The sequence below is a fragment of the Marmota monax genome, unplaced genomic scaffold, assembly GCF_021218885.2.
Source record: "Marmota monax isolate L192 unplaced genomic scaffold, Marmota_monax_Labrador192_F-V1.1 WCK01_AAM20220418_F8-fsc00064, whole genome shotgun sequence".
Classification (NCBI taxonomy): Eukaryota; Metazoa; Chordata; class Mammalia; order Rodentia; family Sciuridae; genus Marmota; species Marmota monax.
Genome location: NW_026694542.1, coordinates 7,630,917 through 7,651,640, shown reverse-complemented (window position 1 = coordinate 7,651,640; position 20,724 = coordinate 7,630,917). Strand labels below are relative to the sequence as shown.

Here is a 20,724-nt window from a genome sequence, read left to right as displayed (position 1 = left end):
AGGGCACAGGAGAAAGTCAGGCTTTGGAATCAGAAAGTTCATATATCAGTCTGGTCAAACTGGGCCCTGGACCACATTCTCTTATTTTTTGATCATTTCCAGTCACCCTGAAGGCTTATGCTGGTAACAAGTAGTGTGGACACCCGAACGGAGATGTGCTGGCCTCCTACTATAGCACTCTAACCCTCAGCCAAAAGTAGGGACAGGAAGGATTGCTCTTCTGGACTCCACTGAAGATTCAGTAAAGTATAGGTACAGAATTTATAAATTACAAATCAGAATGTCATGAAAGGGACATTACTGTTAGTATAGTGTACAGAATGAAAGACTAACGTTTGGCTCACAAATCGTGCTGGGCCTAAAACTCCTGGGTGGGAAAAGGGAGAGATACCCTTCTTGCAGTCCAATGTCAGTCCTGCTGCCTCTGCTCTGTGGCTTACCTTTGTCACTGGGGACAGATGCCAGCTCAATGGCACCCCGGTGCTCCTCACGGCTGGCCCTGCCAGAAGGCTGGGGGGATGCCAGGGGCACGGAAGGAGAGCTGGCAAGGTTGCCTGGCTCCAGCAGTAGGAGGGAGTGATCACAGCTGCCATTCTGGGGAGGAGCAGGAGCACGGTGTCCATCAGGGACCTCAAGGATCTGACAGAGAAAGAAGGGGAGACTCTCACTGCAGGATCTTTTCAGGCCTACAGCACTGCAATGACCCGAAGGGTACTCCCCACATCCTTCCTTTCAGCCTCTATTCAGAACACACACACAATAGAAAACCATGGGCTCGAGATCTTGATTTCCCTGACCTCAACTCCATTTCCCCTCAGTCTAAAGAAACCCCATTTCTCCTCCCATGGCACTTTGTTCTTTTCCCTCCTAGCACTGGCAGTCCAGTGTATAATCACATATTCATTTGTGCAGTCGATCAATGTGTCCCCCCATTAGTGTATAAGCCTTATGAGGGTAAGGACCTTCGTGGGCAGGGCTCTGGGAACACAATGGTGAGTGCTATATTCAGGGGGACACATATAGCACTGACATTTAGTGCTCTATGAGTGTGTCACTCACCCTCAGCAGTTCCTCTTCACCCTGCTCCTTCACAAGAGACAGGGCACCAAGATGTGCTGTAAGCCATCGCAGGGTGAGTATGCAGACGATTATCATGTATAAATACCTATTTGCTCCCTCCTTATTAAACATCAACAGTTCTTGTACCCGCAGCTCACTAAATTGTACACATGTGTTTTGGTGTATATGAAATCCTGCATATTTCCAAATTAAAAATAAACCAGGAGGTAAATCATAAACCGAGGAGTGTGCCCATTAGAATTATATTAATACTGTCCAACTGGCATTCCCCAATTGTACTGTGTCAGTATAAAAATGTGCCTGAGACTGCAGAAAAGGTAGCACAGAATTCTGCCTGGGAGTGGGGCAGGGAGAAGGCTGCACAGGGGCAACTGGGCATGAGGATGGATGCGTGTTACCAGGTTAAGCTGGAGGGAGGGAAGTGGCCACAGGGCAATGGCATGAACTGAGGTACAAGTGGGTAAAGTTGCCAAAGATTCAAGGAATAGTGAGCTGGCAATGTGGCTGAAGAATGAGGTCCTGCCTGCTGCTTCCTGCTGGGGACCCTCTCCTCTACCAATCCTTGCTCCTTTCCTCTATTCACCATCACAAAGCCTTCCCCAGGTACAGCCACCCCCTCTGCCACCTTTTTGCTTAAGTCCACTTGAGACTAATGAGCTCCCCGTGTTGCTCTGGTAGGCAGGTGTTTGTCCATTCTTGTTTACACAGCTAGAGCCTGAGAGGCCTAGACGGGCACGCCCATCTCCCCTGACACCGCCTGTCCACCCGTTGGTGCATACAAGGAGCAGCTGCCACTTACTCTCAGCAGTTCTTCTTCGCCCTGCTCCTTCACAAACACCTCCTCCAGCTCTTGGTTGAGTCCTTCCAGGCTCCTGTGCAGGCAGGGGCTGAGTCGCAGGACAGGAGACCCTGAGGGGAAGCTGGGAGGCGACGCCTGAGGGGTGGCAAATGAAACAATTAGGTGAAGATCCACCGAGACCTATCCAGCTATCAGTTCTGACCAGAGGGTAATGGTGTCCACACAGCAGGACCCAGTGAATAAAGGACAATTTGGTGACAGTTACAGATTGTTATTGGCCCATTTGGTGGCGTTTCCTCTGGGAGTTGAGACTTTGGGGTCTAGAGTGTGATTTTAGAGTCATTGCCTCAACTGCTCAGGGATGGGTAGAGAACAGCAAGAAGCCTTTCCAGTGTCACTCAGATAAATCCAAGTTTGGACTAAAACTTCACCTGTCCCCCATGTGGCCATAAAGCATGCAATGTGGTGGGACTCAGTAGCCGTAAGACCCAAGAGAACTCTGCCCACCAGGAGAGTCCACTCTGGAGGGAAACAGAGGGGACTGTGTCTGGGGAGGAAACACATACCCTCAGTGCTCCCCGCACAGCATGGTCCCCTTGGAGCGGGGAGCTCCGCTCTTTTTCCTTCCCACTGCGGCTCAGCTTTGTCCTCTGCAGCTGTTGCTTCAACTTGGTAATCTAGAGGCCAGAAAGAAGAAGAGCAGAAGCGAGTGAAGCCAAACAAAAATGTACTGGGTCCCTCCTCCCAGGTATGTCCTCTGTCACAGGCCCAAAGACACATAAAAGGGACATGGAAGTTAATCTTCCATCTCAAAATAGCTCAGTAGTGGTTAAAACCTGTGAAGATCAGTTCCTCCAACAAGGTGGATGTCTCATGAACCAGACTCTTGCATTCTTAAAACATTACTATGTATTTTATAAACAGATCAGTCTTTAACAATTTGAAAATATGCAACACTGGAACTTTTTGTCTCTTACAGATTGCAAAAGCATGGCATACTACTCCACTAATAGCGGAAACTGTTTTGAATGTCAATGGCCATACATTTTCAATACCCCCAGCAGTCCTGAGATGAGAAGGATGGAAAGATTTCCCCCCCTTTAAAACTATACCATGCAAAGATAGGTTCTCTAGAAGTCATACCACATTTCATCTTGACTCCATACCCTGTCACAATTACAGAGTATCATCAACAAGTTTGGATATTATTCTTGTCACATTTGTAATGCTGGACCTTCTTGCCCCCAGCTGGCAAATGCTCACGGGATACAGAGTTGTAGAAATGTGAGCCTAAAGGGAATTCAGAGAGATCTGCTGTCCACAGCCAGAAAACTTGTGAAGAAAAGTGGATTTGCCATTGTGGATCACTCATAACATGACTCCCCACTTCGTGTGAGTAACTTGCGTACTCTGATCGTTAAAGACTTTTAAGTACTTTTTAATTTAGCCTTAAACTTAGCCTTAAACTCTCTTAGCTTTAAACTTCCAGTGCATTCACATCATACTTTCTCATTGTTCTCAGCAATGAGGAGGACAGGAGCAATTTTCTTTGTGAAGGGGTTGAGAGTGAGTCCTGGCAAGCTGATCCTCATGACATGTCGAGGAGCTGGATTGAGAGCCCCGAATTCCAGCCTACGACTCTAGACTCAACTTTGGTGTCCTGGGTCCTCCTGAAGCAGAGGGAAGGCCAGAACAAAGCATTTAGGAACACATAATCATTTTTCTCTTCTTTTCAAAATGAGTGAATAGTTAAGTGGTAATTGAGGTTGGGAGTTCCTAATTCCCTGGAACTTGTTCCCTATCTTCCTTCAGTTTCTGAACCACTTATGTGGCTCCAACCTCAAATGTAAAGTGAGAACAGCAGCATCTGTGGCCCTGTGCCTGGCTGCCAAAAGGCACCAGCAGCCCCTGGCCTGATCTTTCCCTAGCAGGAGGATCTGGGCTGCTGAGAGTAGGCACTGAGGGCCATCTCCTTAAGAAAATGCTGGGTGGAGACAGGTGACACTGGAGGTAAAGTGTGGCTGCCCTTTGGAGCAGAGGCAGCTGGCCCATTCAGAGAGTCCAAGAGGGCAATTACCTCTTTTCGGTGGTCTGTGCTGCCCCAGGACGCTGAGCGCTTATGTGTGCAGGAGCTGGCCCGCTCACCTTCTGGCTCTTGCCAGGACAGGGGTGTCTGTAGGGGAGAAATACAATGAGACTGAGCAGTTTCAAAGGCAGGCCCAGGAAGCAGAGAGTTTCCTGGGTAGGGGTGGTGGCTTGTGACGCCTTCTGTATCTGCTCATCAACCTCCTGTTGTGTTCTTCCAGGCAGGACCACCACGGGCACTACCTCCTTCCTAGTGTACATCCTCCAGGAAACCCTCCTGATGCCCCAACAGGGCCAGCCTCTCTACTCTGTTCTGGCTTTCAAATAGGTTTTGTACCCACAGTTATTGCAGGTGCTCTCAATGGTAAGGACAAGTACTGTTCCTCCTTTCCTAACCAGCTCTCAAAGGGCACAAGCTCAGGGAACCTCTGCAATCTTTATTCTCGGTGTGCCTAGCACAGGCCTGGGAGCCTGGGGAAAACAGTAAACAGATCCAGGGAGGAGTCAGTACTTGGTAAAATAGGAAAAAGGCCAACACCCTCCTACCCCCACCACCACTGAAGCAGGAGTCTCCTGTATAGAGCAGCACCTCAAGTTTGCTCCTTGATCTATTCCAGCACACAGAATGGGGCCCCACAGTCCTCCTGAATAAATGAGCCACGAGTCCTTTTCAGAAAGGAGGGAGCCAGAATTCTTAGCCCAGCCCTGATTTCTGACCCCTCTTGGCCTTATCATTTCTGGTCTTAGGTCCGCTTGCCCTTCACAAAGAAGGCCTCTTCATCCCCTATCTTCCTTCCCCTGCTGCATGAAGACAGGGGCCCAAGATGGAGGAAGGGTTGGGGGATTTGTAGAGCCACTTCCTGACCCCCCCCAACTAAGGAAGGAAGCTGAGGGACCCAGATCCCTCCCCACCAGCAACATCCCTACTTCAATTCCAAGGGAGGGGCCTGAAGGGAACACTGCAGCAGGCCCAGCTCTTCTCTGACTTGTGTGCATGCACCGTGAAAAACATGACAGTCTGGGAACTGTCTCCTCCAAGAGATCTGCTGGCCTCCCCCAAGAGGTTGCTGCAAACAGAGAGGGGGAGGAGAGGGGAAAACACCACCACTCACCACCCAACAGCTGCTAAGGGGAAGCTCAGCAGGCAGTCTGAGCCGGATTGTGAGAGCAGACTGCCGGGTGTGACAGCTGTGTGGAGGGGGCCACTGGGGACTGAGCCTCCTGACTCTTCCTGTCCCCAGCTACCCACTGACCAGGACCTCTCTTAGGCTGTGCAACACGACCAGGGTGAGACAACCATCCTAACTTCCTTGTCCTGATACTAGTATCACAAGGGAGGACATCCAGAGATCCATTCCCACCATTCCTCCTTTAGGACAAGGGCAGACAGCATATCCTATAGGCCCATGGTGTAGGCTCTCGGGATGACACCAGCTCTGACAGTTTCTGGAAACCAAGCAGCTGGAATTATTCCACATGCCCCTCCCCCCTCCATACATCAGCTCCTCTGAAATGGCTACAGGAGTGCTGAAAAGGGAGAAGGAAGCCCATGTCTCCCTCAGCCACCTGGACCCAGCAGACACACACGACCTCCCTTCCTAGGGTGCCAAAACCAAGCCTGAAAATGACTAGTTCTGTCAAAGCTGAGTCCCATACAAACCTGTCATCCCTTGAAAGGTGGCAGGGGCCACAGAAGAGGGATGACAACAGCTAAGGAGATGGTGCCCATCCCTTCCTCCAGGAAGACACTGTGCTCACAGAAGGGCGGTGAGAAGGAGAAAAAACAGCCATGTACAGCCTGCCCCTGGCTACTAACTAAACTCTTCTCAGACTCTTTGTCTATCTATCTTCCTTTTTCTGGGATGTGTGAGGGGTGGAAGGAGGACATGTGGGCGAGCACAGGATTTAGAAAGGATATGAAAATGTGGCCGCTGGCATCAGCTCTTCCCCACCTCTGCTCAGGAACACCACTGTTGCCTACTCTGTGGAACTTCCTGCTAAGGCCTCGCTTGGTCTCAACACCACTCTATGGCCATAGGTACCACCATCTCACCTTGCATCCCAGGGGTTCTGTGTCTTGCCCAGGCAAACCCATCTCTAGCTCCTTCTTCATACTCACCCCTTGGCCTCTAAGCCTGGTCTGCCCACTAAGATGGTCCACCTGACAGCCATTCCCAGTCTTGTTATCAGGGGGCCTGTCCTCACTCGTCTGCCTCATACTGGGTGCTCCTCTGCTTCGTGTCTCCCTGGGCACATGGGCACAGTGTACATCATTCATCATTCAATAGTTACTGAATGCATACAATGTGCCAGGTACTGTTCTAGGTACTGGGGACACAACAGTGTACAACAGATATATCCTGGACCCCTGAGTTTATATTCTAATCGGGGGCAGAGTTTAAATAGTGATTTGTGCTAAAAAGAGAAATAAGGCAAACAAAATGGATAGGAACACTGGGCAGAGGGGACAGGATTTGAAATGGCAGGGAGGTCCTCAGTGAACAGGTAACATCTAAATAAAAACAGGAAGGAGGTAAGGGAGCAAACCACACGGGTAAGTGAGGTAGGAGTGACAGAGGGAAGAGCAAATGGAAAGACCAGAGGCAGAGCAAGGCCGGTGTTTCAGAATCATTAGGTGGCCAGGGTGGTGGGAACAGAGTGAGGCAGGGGCAGAGTAGCAGGAATAGAGGTCAGTGTGACTGGGCGGAAAATCTTCTGTGTCAAAGGGGGACTTTTATTTTCTATTTTAGGCTTTTCAAGATTTTGTAAGCAGTCTTTAGTGCTTCCTGATCTCTACTGGCAATAGTATTGGTTCTTCTAATTATAAAATGATGTATGTCCATTGTAAGATATCAAAAAATTTGAGGCAAACCTAAGTGTATCTGGGGGGGCTGGGGTTGTCGCTCAGTGGTAGAGCACTGACGAAAGACAAAGCCTATCACATGTGAAGCACTGGATTTTATATTCAGCACCACATAAAAATAAATAAAATAAAGGAATTGTGTCCATCTACAACTAAAAATTTTTTTAAAAAAGTAAGTGTATCTGGTGTATTTTGGTGTCACCTCAGTGGGGTATGTAAGATCATAAAATGGTTTTATTTTTTCTAATATTTCCTCCAACCATATTCTGTTGAATCGCCCAGAATAACTGATGGAGGGAGAAAAAGAAAAAAAAAAATCCCAAAGATTTAGAAACCTACAAATGTTACCTTATATGGTAAAGTTTTTGCAAATATGATTAAGTTAAGGATCTTGAGATGGGAGGATTATTCTGGAATCATCTGGGTGGGCCCTAAATGCTATTATAAGTATCCTTGTAAGAGGAGCAGAGAAGACTCTACACACACAGAGGAGGACAAAGCGATAACCACAGAGGAGAGATTGGCTACAAACCAAGGGATGCCAACAGCCACTGGAAGCTGGATGAGGCAAAGAACAGACTTTCCAAGAGACTCCTCAGGGCGTGTGGCCTTGCCAACACCTGACCTTGGCCCACCAACACTGAATTTGGACTCTGACCTCCAGAATTATGAGAGAATGAGTTTCTGTTGTCTTAAGTCACTAAATTTGAAGGGATTTGCAAAAGCAGTCCCAGAAACCTGGCATGAAGGCGCTCCTGCTTGAAGCTGTTGGCATGCTGGCGTTGAGTATTATTAGGGCAGATGTATACTTAAGTGGGGCTTTAACCCCTCCAACAGGGTGCATCAAAGTGGGGCTGGGGTTGTGGCTCAATGGTAGAGTGCTTGCCTGGTGCATGTGAGGCACTGGGTTTGATCCTCAGCACCACATTAAAAATAAATAAATAAAATAAATGTATTAAAAAAAAAAAGTGAGGACCAGGGGCTGCAAACAGAGCTAGTGTACACAAGGCCTTGAGTTCCATCCCCCAGCACTGCAAAAAAATAAAGAGTGGGAATCATGGCCACTTATTTCCAGCACCCCTGAAAGGATAGGACTCTCCTATTGTGGATCTCGCCACAGAGGTCTTGATCAAGATCTCCTTAGGGCATAGAAGAAAAGTCACTGTGAAAGGCAGCCACCCTTCAAAGAGGTAGCCATGCTACATGGCAGCACTCTGAGTACTCATTCTAGACGACCCTTTGGAAACAAGCATAGCTTGAGCACAGAGACCAAAAAGTCATTTGTCCAGGGGACTCATGCACCGGAACAGACTTATTTCACAGCCTGGCCTGGGGCACAGCTGAGAGAGAAACAGGGCTGTTCACTAACCATGAGTGGCAGCGACAAGCTCTGCAGCTGGTGCTTAGATTGCACAAAACTGGATATGGTCAGGCCAAAGCCTTGCCTAGAATTCTGAGGTGCCAGCATAACATGTGGGAGGATAACTGGGCCTGGGGATGGAGGACAGCTTCCCAAAGAGCTGCCTAATATAGCAAGAAGGAGGGGCAGGATAGAGCAGAAAACCCTCCACACAGGAATGCCTTTCTTGGCCTCCAACCTCACTAAGTTTCTATCAGGACTCCATGTCCAAATGCAGGGAGAATCCTGGCCTCATCATCTCCAAAGAGCCTGGTACCTGAATAGGTTTATGTAGAGCTGGGCTGGGCCCTGGGAACAAAGCCCACTGTACATATTGGAAGTGCAGAAAAAACAATGGCTGGCCTGGAAGAGATGCTCAGGAACTAACTATGCAGTGAGCTGATACTCAGCAGGGACTCAGTCCCTTTGAGCTCTGGCCAATCAAGAAGGCAGGAAAAGGTTCTGCGGGTGGCCCACTGGCCAGCACTGAGAACCCTGGCTGTACGTGGCCAAGGCCCCGTCTCTGGCCCTACCATGATTAGGCAACCCTCAGATTTTTCCATCATGGCCCCATGTTCAAATATTTGCTGCTGTTGTCAAACCATATACTGAACAACTGGTCCTGGTCACCAATTTGGAAAACAGGCGCTGTGCCCAGGCCCCCACACCCACAAAGAAAAACATTTTTTAAAGGCCTGTGATGGTCACACTGAATTATGTGTCATCACTGAACACTGAAGCACTGGCCTGGGAAAAGGGGAGGATGGCATGCAGGTAGGGAAAACGCACAACAGGGAGTCCCCCTGCAAACCGCATGCTCGCCTGCACCCTCAAGACATTCTATGAGGTTTGTCAAGGACTTAGGCTTCCCAAAAGGAAGTCAGGGGTGACGAAAAAAGGAACATCACCAAAGCTTCCCCATCTCACCTGGAGAATGAAGAGGAAGTAGGGCTGCAGAGGAGAGGAATGGGGCAGGAGCAGGCAAGGTCCCGTCTGTGGGCAGGATGAGACCAGCAGGGGAACTTGTCTCAAACAGTCATCCCAGCTGTGGTGAGACCACTTCCTCCCTCCAGAAGAGTGCAAGAAGACTCAAATGTTTTGCACAGCAAGAAGGAAGAGGGGTGACCACAACCACTGGCATGTTCTGCCATCACTGGCCCTGGTCTGGACACAGTCACTAGAAGGGGCAATGCAAAGCACTTGGTGGCCACCTCTGGGTTACCAACTGACCTGGGGGAATATGGGCCAGAGAGGAAAACGTATTCAGACAAACCTGGGGAATTCTGAAAAAGTGCTTCCAGATACAAAGAAACTTCCTACAGACAAGGGTGACACTATATAGGAGGCTTTCTAGCCTTTTCTGGCGAGTCACTGTGCATCCAGCTCCTGCTGGGCCCATCTTCCTTGTACTCACTAGGCTGATCTCTGGGACAGCTGGTCATTCCCTCTCCCATTATTCCTCCTGGCTCAAAACATGTTGCCTCTCCAAAGCACTTCCTCCCCAGTGATCACATTCACACCTCTTCCTCCTTCCTAAAAAAATCAATTTCCCAAATAAGATCCATCCATACTTCTCCCGGTCCTGTTGCCCCAAGTACTCAGGTAACCAGCTCCGCATGTCAGACTGTGAATTGCCTGAGGAAAATCCTTTGTATCTGCCTAAGAGCTTAAGACAGCCAGGAAGTGAACACTGGTGCTGTTGGCAACACAGGAATAGACTCAAGAACTAAGAGCTTTTAATTCCATCTTCTGCCCTCCAAAGAGGCCTTGAGTACAGAGCAAGCCAGCTATCTAATGGCAGGAGTTCTGTCCTTGCTGCCTTGGTCTGAAAACTTGGTTGGAAAGTGCAGGGACCTTGTTCCCTTTAGGGGATTCAGAAGAGGAGGAGCTGCTTAGCCTTAAATATAACTATGGCTCCTCCCCCTAGGAATGCTGGGGCTGATGTGGTCTCTAAACATACAATCTGGCACTGCCTCTGTGTTGGGGAAGTTAGGCAAGTAAGAGAGCAGCAGCAAGTACTGCCAGTTATGGTAGATAAAGCGGATAATAAACGACTACACTGCTAGTGCTAAGAGAAAAGGGCAGGAAGTGGGAGTAGGGTTGGGCAAAAGGGGAAGGTAAAGGGTCTGTAAAGAAAACTAATGAAAAAATTAGATCTGTGTTTGTAGGACGATTTAATGTGAGGAGAACAATTAGGCTAATTATCAGACTATGAATTGAGGGATTAATTCAAATTATAGAGGGTTTTGAGAATCATATAAGGGGGGCGAGTAGGATTGTGGGAATAATAATTTTTAGCATTAAAGAATGTTTAAGTTTTGGACGTAGTCTAGGCCATATGTATTAGATACTATTACGAGAAGGGCTAGACCTACAGCTGCTTCACATGCAGCAAATACTAGTAAAGTAATGGGAATTATGAATGATAAAGAGAAGTGGAAATTTATAGTTAGCCAGCCTTCTAGCTCAAAGCAATTGGGGGAAGTCTGGTATCCATCCATTTTTAACAATTTAAAAAAGCTTTCAATGGGTTGGGGGATACTGAAGTTCAGTGGTAGGATGCTTGCCCAGCATGCCCGAGGCCCTGGGTTCCATCTCCAACACTGCAAAATAAATAAATAATAAAGCTATGAAGGACTTCAGTAGTCTCGGCCTCCGTGTACCTACCAATAAAACCTCTCTTCATCTCTGACCCTTCTGGGTGATCTCCCTGTGCTCAGTAGGAAAGGAACATGCTATTGAAGGAGCTGTCAGGAGAACCTTAGGCTTTCACAGTGCAATACCAGCATTGCAGAAGGTAGCTCATGCCAGGCCAGGGGCCTCAAGCAGGAATTAGAAGGGAGCCGAAAACCTAGAAGCAGAAAATTCCCAGAAGACCAGGAATGAAAATGGGCAGAGCGCATATTTTGGTTTGGATGCGTATGCTGATCAGAATTCTCCCATCTCTTGCCTGCAGCCACAATATTGACAGGTTGCTAAGAGTTCCTCGAGGGCTGGAGCCCATCCCAGGAAAAGAGGAAAGCTGTATGGCTGGGCCTTGCCAGACCCATGGAGGCGCATCGCTGACCTCTGTCTTGCTGTGGCAAGAAGCCCAGACTTGTTATATAAAAGATCTGGCCTACAGCTGGAGCCTGAGCAAAAACACGCAGCCTGGAACCCACGCCTCTCCACCCAGCCAGGGAACATCTGAGGCCAACCCTTCTTGCACTGACAAAGAGAAAGTTATCTAAGGGGTAGGATGGTGACTTCCTAGAAGGCTGGCAGCAGGAAATGACAGAGGCAGAGATGGGTGGGCTACACAGAAACCTGCCATCTGGCAAAGCGGGAGCCACGGTGAGTCCATGTACTCATGTCCTGTTCCTCCAGGAAGCCCTCCCTGACTACATTATTTGGCCTGAGCATTTCTCTAAAAAGAGAAAGGGACATGTGCTTCCAGGCCCATTAGGGAGGAGCATAAACTAGTTGGCTTGCCCTTGTCAAAGGTTAAAGGACATTGGGCTCCCAGGAAGTAGACCCACTTTCTGTGCTACCTAGAGTGTATTCGCTTCATCTTCTACCTGAAGCTCCAAGGAGGGCCATCAATTTTAACTTCTTTTGTTTTAAATTCTTGTTGGTTCAAGGTGGAGTATCCCCAGAAGAATTCTCCTCCTCTAAACTTTGCTAGACATTTGGCCCCATCTCCGCCCTTGGCTGGCTGCTCACTGGCCTTCATGGAACTGGAATCCAGGCTCAGAGAGGCCAAATCTTGTCTTCATTTCCTTATTCTCCATTCCAACATGCCAAGAACAGGACTGGGCATTCAAACATTCACTAGTGACATTTGAAAATGAATCTTATAAAAAATAAGTAAAAGAACCGACATGATGTGCTCAGGAGAAGATGTAGAGTGAGCTGCAGGGGTACGTTGGCATGTCACCTGGCCGTCAGGATGCCTACAAATAGGCAGAGCAGGCAACTTCACCTAACATGCAAAGAAAGAGCTGACTTGTCCAACAGCATCCAGAAGAGAGGGCTGACTTTGAGCCGAGTGTCCTTTCCTCCTTGTTTACACCTGTCTGGGAACTTCCATTTGTTTTAAAGGTGAATTGCTTTAAACTGCATCAGAAGAGAGACTTGCCTCCTACCAACTAAACTGCTAAGAATGTTGAAGTCCTGAATCAGATTAAGAAATATCTTTGTAAGAGATGATTTCTTGCTTAGGCTAATACTATTTTACTCAAAAACTGACAAATGGACTGGATGGTCTATGAGACTTCTTCCAAGCTTAGGGCTTTTTTTTTTTTTTTTTTTTTTAATATTCTAGATGAACACAATATCTTCATTTTATTTATTTATTTTTATGTGGTGCTGAGGATCAAACCCAGGGCCTCGCATGTACTAGGTGAGTGCTCATCCTCTGAGCCACAACCCTAGCCCAGGTTGTTTTTTTTTTTTTAGCACCAGACCAGAGATTGAACCAGAGCACTTAACCACTAAGCCACATCCCCAGCCCTTTTTAATTTTTATTTTGAGACAGGGTCTTACCAAGTTGCCAAGGTGGCCTCAAACTTATGGTCCTTCTACCTCAACTTCCCAGGTAGTTAAGCTTAAGTTGTTGTTGTTACTATTATTTTAGTTGTAGATGGACACAATACATTTTATTTATTTATTTTTATATGGTGTTGAGGATCAAACCCAGTATCCACATGTGCTAGGCAAGTGCTCTACTGCTGAGCCACAACCCCAGCCCAAGCTTAGGATTCTTAATGAGAAGAATAAACATACTGAAGGAGAGGAACCTGGGCTCCACAGGACTCAAATGGGTGCACTGGAATCCCAGTCTGGGCTACAGGCAAGGAATAACTCTATTATCTGAGAACTTTCCACTCCTAATTCTCCAGTGGGATTGATTCTGGCTCAGCATATTTTTTGGCCACTTCCTCTGGCTATCTGGGGAATGCAAACTCAATTGAATGTTGGCCTTAGTTTAATTTTAGCAAGGTAAATCTCATTTTTTAAAACCCAGTCTAAATTCCAAAGTCAACTGTTGATTACCCACATAAGTACTGAAAGTCAAACTGAAAACCCAGATTGACGTCTCCCTTCCACCAGTCAGATGGAATGCAAACTCATTTTCATGTAAGTTTACAAAAAAAAAAAAAAAAAAACAAGCTGGTAAACAGCAGAAGATGAAAAGCTATTTACATGTATAACCAAAACCAAGGACAAATCATCTCAATGACTGAGAAGGGTATGAAACCAGAGGCCTCCTCAGCCAGCCCTCCCACCCCATCCTGATCCCATTAGGATCGAGTTGCATTACCTGGGTGGCCTTGTCATTGGTACAGCAGGTGAAGGCCCCATCAGCATCTCGTGGCCACTGGCCCAGAAGGTAGGAGCTGAGGATGGTGTCCAGGGAGAAAGTACGTCGGACCTGGGGTGGCTGAGGCCTACACACTGACTTTTCTGGGGCCACCGAACATGGGACACTGGCTGGAAGAGAGCACAGCCCACACACCTTGTCATCAGCATTAAGGAAGGAAACATGGCAACCGGCCTTCTCTCTTCTAGGAAGCCTTGCCTGGTTGCCATGCCTTCACTTCCCTCCTAGAGGAATGTGAAGCAGCCTACAAAAGCACAGTCTGTCAAGGGGTTTCCTGACTTAACCGCCTAGGCTTTATCATTGGAAGCAATTTAGACCATTTTGCTATGGACTTCAGAGTTACTTTATACCTGTTTTCTGTCTTTTTCCTGTTCCTAATGCACATGAACCATGAACACAGTTTCCTGAAACTGGCAGTGTTTTCCATCATTAGAGGGAATTCTAAGTGTACAAAAACCAAGTTTTCTCCCATCTTTGGTGTCTGTTTCCCCTTCCTCCTCCAGCACACATTGCAGGGCTCCTGCACACTGCTCAAAGTCAGCTCAATTAACTGAAGGATTCTTCATACTCCCTTTAGAACAGTAAGCTCCAGGGAACCTAGTGACTGCGAAGAGGAAAATGACATAACTACTTTCAACTCTCTAGGACTGAGGAGTCCAGTTTAAGAAAATATCCAAGTCATTTGATTCTCTCCTCTGTCTCAATAGGATAAAATGAGCAATTATAAATCCATTCATTTTAATCTACCTTGGTTAAAGATTTCTGGGAGAGGGCAAAAGTTGAAATTGTTGATAAAATGCAAGGGTTCTGGAATCATCTGGAAGTTTCAATGGTCTGAACTGACCCTATTTTCCATGGCCACATTAAAAACACTCCACTATCTTAAGATCTATAAAGGCTCTCTCCTTTAAACAGAATAAAATGATTTCACATCTGCAGTAATCCCTTGATAATTTATGTGTATATTAAGCACAGCAAAAAGAACTAGGAACTGTAGGTATAAATAGACTTGAAGAGTTTTATATTAAAAAGACACTAAAAAGTTGGCAATTCCTCAAAATGCTAAACATAGAATTCCCTTATGATCCAGCAATTCTGCCTGTAGGTACATACACCCCCCCCTCCCCCCCAAAATAAAAGCAGGGCTTGAAAAGGTGTCTGTGTACCCATGATCACAGCATCACGAATCACAAGAGCCAAACAACAGATGCAGCCTATGCTACAACACAGACGATGGCAGGTGAAATGAGCCAGACATACAGGGCAGAAATCATGAGTCCACTTATTCAAGGTGCCTAGAAACCAATTCACAGGGACAGAAAGGAGAATAGAGGTTACCGCGGTATAAGAGGAGGGAGAATGGGAGTTTTTTAATGGATATGAAGTTTCTGTTTGGGATGATAAAAAAAAGTTCTGCAATTGGCAGCAGTGGCCAGGCCCACAGTCCTAGCTGCCCCAGAGGTGGAGATGGGAGAATCACTGGAGCCCAGGATTTCAAGACCAGCCTGGGCAACAAAAGGAGACCCCACCTCAACAAACAAAACTAAACCCCCCAAAGTTCTTGAAATGCACAGTAGTTATGGTTACACAACCGTGTCAATGTATGGCAAATTTTATATTATTTATATTTTACCACAACAACAAAAAAGACATACCATCACCTTCTCCAAATTCATTTAAGTAGGTATTTATGAAAATCTTGACATATTTGTAATCAATATAAAAGGTACTACATTTTGTTCTATCCCATTCCACTCTTTTTACAACTCCATTTCCAAGTATCAACAATCTACATATTTGTCATTTTTAAAGACTATATACGATTGACATATCACCAGGTTGACGTATGGTAATTTGCTCAGCCATTCCCACGTTAGTGAACATTTGTGGAATTCCCCTCCAATTTGGATATATTATCAGTGTGATTGTAAAGCCAACTTTCACTCTCAATTTTTATCTATTCCCTGGCATATTTCTAGATCATCTCCCTCAGCCGTCATACAATATGTGCTCAGTTAAAAGAATTTATAGGGCTGGGGATGTGGCTCAAGTGGTAGTGCGCTCGCCTGCCATGTGCGGGGGTGCTGGGTTCGATCATCAGCACCACATAAAAAAATAAAATAAAATAAAGATGTTGTGTCCACCAAAAACTAAAAAATAAATATTAAAAAAAATTCTCTCTCTCTCTTTAAAAAAAAAAAGAATTTATAAATGACTTCTAAATACAAAGGCAGTAAGTATGAATTGTGAAAGTGTCAGGAAACATATAAACAAAAAGAACAAATCTCAACACCCAGAGATAACCACTGTCACTACTGTGAGATATTTATCCTTGTACTCCTTACCTTCTGTGTGTGTGCACGCATGTGTGTATGCTTTAGAATAAAAAAATGGTATCATACTGTATATACTATTTCACTGCTTTCACTTTATATCATCAACTTTAAGTGAATACATACTGACTACAACATATCATTTTAAATGATGTTAACATTTCCATGTTAAAACCCTTCACAAACTGTTTCAAAGATGGAAGTCAAAAGCTTCATGTTCTGGTCTCACTAACTCTTTACATCTCACTCCTTTCTAGGTCTTGGACCAAGTACATTACACACCACTTCCCACCACCGTCAGGGCCCTCCCTCCTGAGGTTTTGCCCAACGTTTAAATATGAGCCACCTGCCAGGGCCTGCCTAACTGCCTCCACCTCCAGTGCGCCTTCCGGATCATGGGAATCCCCTGCAAGGAGAGTCTCAGGACATTCTGAATTTCTTCAGTATACTTTGTACTCTTTCAGTACTTATCATTCTTTCTCTTGGGTTGCAGTTATCTGTGACTCCTAGATAATAAACAACCTGTGGCCAGAGGACTGGCTTTGATTCATGTTTATATCCCCCACAGTGTCTACAGCATAGGGCCAGCAATTGGTAGGTACTCAAGAATTTGAATAAAATTGAACAATTGAGCCGGGCACAGTGGCACATGCCTGTAATCCCAGTGGCTTGGGAGGCTGAGGCATAAGGATCGAGAGTTCAAAGCCAGTCTCAGCAATGGCAAGGTGCTAAGCAACTCAGTGAGACCCTCTCTCTAAATAAAATACAAAATAGGGCTGGGGATGTAGCTCAGTGGTTAAGTACCCCTGGGTTCAATCCTTGGTACCCCCCCTCTCCAAAAACTTGAACAATTGATACTAGAAGGGATACTAATTAATACCATAGATCCTGAGTTTGCCTGTCGTACACATCCAAACCCAGCCCAAACCCAGACCCCATGAGCTACTTGACTTTCTCTCTCAAGTCTGGAAGACCCAACCTCTTTCTTGCCTTCCCTGAAATCTCATAGCCCAGTAAGTTAGTGACAGGTCTGCTGGTTCAAGCCCCAACTTTACCTCCTATACAGCATTTCAACTATTCATTTTCCTGGGCTGGCAATCCGAATATTTCTGGGAGCTTCTGGCCCACATCAGCAGCTGGCTCACAACTGAAACGCTGTCCTGTGGGCCTCCAAAAGCACCTACAAGAGCCCAGTGATGAGGGAGGGCCTTTGGAAAGCAGATATGCAAAATTACATGACAGATAACCAAAGAGGCAGGTGGGAGGTGGGCGAGTGAGTAAATAAGATGAAGGATAGAATGTTCTGATTCCAGAGGCCAAAAGGAAGGGGACTATGACTCCAGAGCTGAAAGACAGGAATGGAGGAAAGCTCTTGAAGCTACCTGTCCCATCCTCTCAAATGAGTCCCTGCAAGAATCTCCTTTAGGTTTGTTTTTTTTCTGTAATTAAAAATATAAAGTACTATCTCGTGTTCATATGGTACTCTCAAGCTTTGCCCCATCCACAAAAAGTCCTTTGTGTGATATAATCTTTTATTCTCCTGTCAGTTCTAGAAGCAGCTGAGGAGAGGCTGATAAGGAAGAGAGGCACAGAGCAGCTCAGATGGGACTCTACCACCCAAGGAGTCGCAGAAATCCAAGCCTCCTTCCTATAAAGTCAGTGTTCTCTCAGCTGTTCCCAAATCTCACATCCTCTAGCATCGGGAACCTGCTGGGACACCCGCCTGGATAACTGGATGCTGGATTGCATTTTTTTTTTTTAGCTCCTGTTCAGGAATGGAAAACAAAGAGGAGATGGCAGGCCTAACCTGGGGTTTTCTGGTGACCTGTTTTTATTTTTTATTTTGTGTATTTGATTGTTTCTTGAGGAAGTCTTTAAAACCTAGTATAAAGGATTCTATCTCCTTGGGATAATTTTAACGACACTCATATTGCATGAATTCTCATCACCCTCATGTTCCACCCTATTCCATGAATTTTTGTTGGAGTCCAACCTCAAGAACAATAATCATAGTGGTACTTTGCCCCAGTACTGGCTGGGCTAGGGTAGGGTGCACCCAGAATCCTGGAATTTGGTGTGAGAATCCAACCACCCATTTTGCTCAATTCCTCATTTTTTCCAACCAAAGTTATTTGCAATGATTCTGCAGATTTCAGGGGTCCTGACTTGCTTCTCCATATAAAAAACTTACACAAATAGTAAAAAAAGAAAAGAAAAAAAATGAAAGAAAAGAAAAGAAAAAGGAAGGAAGGAAGATAGGCAAGAAAGAAATGAGAGAACAAGTACTGCCTCACTCTCCACCGCAGACCTGCAAAGCTCTCACTGTATCTGGCCCAATTGGAAGTCTTGCCTCAGTTTCTCTTCCTTAAATGAGGAGTCAGCTAGACCTCAGCCACACCCAAGCACAGTACCCTGGCTCCACTCCTAGCTGGCCACAAGACAGAATTTCTACTGTCTCAGAACCCTCAGCACGGCTCCACTGCCCCTCCCAAATCCCCAAATTCTTGGCATGTCCAGCCCCTTAGAGGAGGGTAAAATGCCATGTTTCTTATGTGCCTAGGAAACAGAGGGGGCACTTTTAAAAAGATTAAATTTTGATAGGGAAAAATAATCTACTCCTTCTTTTATAAACCTCCACATGGTTTGATAAGCACCAGCTTCTTTGGACAACAAAACTAATTAAGAACTAAACCAAGATGTCAATTTCCCCCAAATGGAATATAAGTCAAAGCCCAAATCAGGCACTGGTGTGTTCCCATGCCTTCCTTAAAGGGACTGCAGGCTGACAGGGGCAATGTGGTCCCCTGATATCTGGCAGAGGCTGAGATGCGAGCAACACAGGTCTGACTGCAGCTCTGTCCTCACAAGGATACAAGTGCAGTCAATATGACCTACTTCACCAGGCCTGCTCTCCCTCCACAAGCAGGGTCCCCAGCTGGCCTGCGTTACCCCTTAGGGATGCTGGGAAGAAAAGCAGAGATGAAAATATCATGAGTGAGTCAAGAAAAAGGAGACTACCCAGAAAAGACGTGACCAAGTTATAGCCACCATGTCCATAGGCCTGTGCTCTCCTGCTCCCTGGAAAGATGTGTGCATGTCTTTTGTGTCAAAGCTCTTTCCTTTAGTAGTGACAATCTAACAAAGTCATGGATGCCACCTGAGATAAATGGTGACAGGGTGGGAAATAACACAGCTCGCAGATTTGGGCATCAGCAGCTGCAGGTCAGCACTTAAGTTCTGCTGCACAATGAGACTGACCTCAGTTGCAAACAGCCCCCTAGAAATCTCATGAGTGTAGATGCAATAGGGGTTCTTGGGCTAATCATTCATGGGCATACCGGAAAGATCTGGGCAGTGGGTCCTGCCCTGCGCTTACGTGATTGTGACCAAAGGATAGGAAGCATTGAAAAGTCACAACGGCTGCTTGTGGTTGGAAGATGAATTAGTTTCATTTCTGAAATGCACCCTCTCAGATTTGGGAAATGGCCTTAATTGGCTCTGGTATCAGAGAAGTCTGTATCATGACAGGTCATGACAAAGCAGCAGGCGCTGGGGCACTGGCTGAGTGGCTGCGGGAGGGTGGAGTGTCCTGTTTACAGCACTGTGGGGTATTATCGGCCCATCGCATGCAGCAGCCTCCCCAGCCCAACCACCTGGTGAAGCACCCTGGCACCAGGCCAGGCCATTTCGCCATGTAGCTGAGCAGTGGCGGATGTGTTGGTTCTTGGGCAACAGCAAATGGAAAAAACAAAACAAAACAGCACATGCTGGAGATAAGAAGCCTTAGGTGCTATCTTCCAGAACCACTTGGCCCTGTCTCCCAACTGCTATGGGTGTATGGCTTTAGGGAGAGGGGCTGTCTGTGGTGGGGATTAGAGGTCAGGTGTCTGCCTTTGGGGGACAGTCAACAGGGCAGACAGCACACAAGGCAGACAAGATACTGAACCAACAGCGGAAGAGGCCTGGCACATCACAGCACCCAACCCATTCCTTGAAGAAGCATGCTGAGTACCCACTACATCAGCTCTGTGATAAACACTGGTGATGCTAAGGAGTAAGACAAGAAGCTGCAGTCAAGGTCAAAGTGGGGAAGTAATGCAACTTATCCCTAAGTGCCAGCTACCACCAAGCACGATCCTTGAGAAGAACCACACCCATTTGTCTCTGCTGCTCCCAATACCCCTTGCTGGAAATCAATTCCATCCTGACCACACCAGCACATCCCTATCAGAGGAACCTGATGGAGAAGGGTAACAGCTCTTAGAAGAAAGGCAGGAATGGGTTCAGGAGAAGGAGGAAGGGAGCAGATGATGCAGGGAGTGAGGTGCTTCTGGCTGCTCTGCTTAGCTTGGGCAAAGAGACTCTTACAAGATGAAATCAACCCCTGAACAATAGGTTCTAACTGGGCATCTAAGGGGACTGTCCTCTGTAGAAGGGGCAATGTGGAAGAGAGAAGCCTGGGGCATAAAGACAAGGCTATCATCTACTCCTCCATCAGCATGAGGTCTAGTCATCCCAGAATACCCAAGGAGGACTGCAGAAGGAAGAGACAGCCAATGAGATCTTGCGCAGGGCAAAAACTCAACAACTAGCTGGTTCAACAAACAAGCTATGAGTCATTTTCTCACTCTTCGTGCTTCAATACTAGCACTAGCCTTCTCACACATAAACCTACCTTTTTTTTTTTTTCTCTCTTTTTGCAGTGCTGGAGATCAAACCCAGCCTTGTACATGCTAGGCAACCACTCTACCACTGCACTACATCCTCAGCCCTCACTTCCCCTCTTAAAAAGCAAATAAATAA

The 20,724-nt window shown here is 46.6% G+C and overlaps 1 protein-coding gene across 2 annotated transcripts in view; it reads right to left on the bottom strand.

The window, feature by feature from the left end:
• Fam117a (family with sequence similarity 117 member A) overlaps positions 1-20,724 on the bottom strand; it is a 43,844-nt gene that overhangs the window by 5,184 nt on the left and 17,936 nt on the right. For both annotated transcript variants that reach the window (XM_046420454.2, XM_046420455.2), the window contains exons 2-6: positions 13,529-13,698; positions 3,957-4,052; positions 2,446-2,556; positions 1,880-2,014; positions 441-639 (exon numbers count right to left, since the gene is read on the bottom strand). In XM_046420454.2, the coding sequence (XP_046276410.1) occupies positions 441-639; positions 1,880-2,014; positions 2,446-2,556; positions 3,957-4,052; positions 13,529-13,698 (711 nt within the window). The remainder of the gene's footprint in view (positions 1-440; positions 640-1,879; positions 2,015-2,445; positions 2,557-3,956; positions 4,053-13,528; positions 13,699-20,724) is intronic.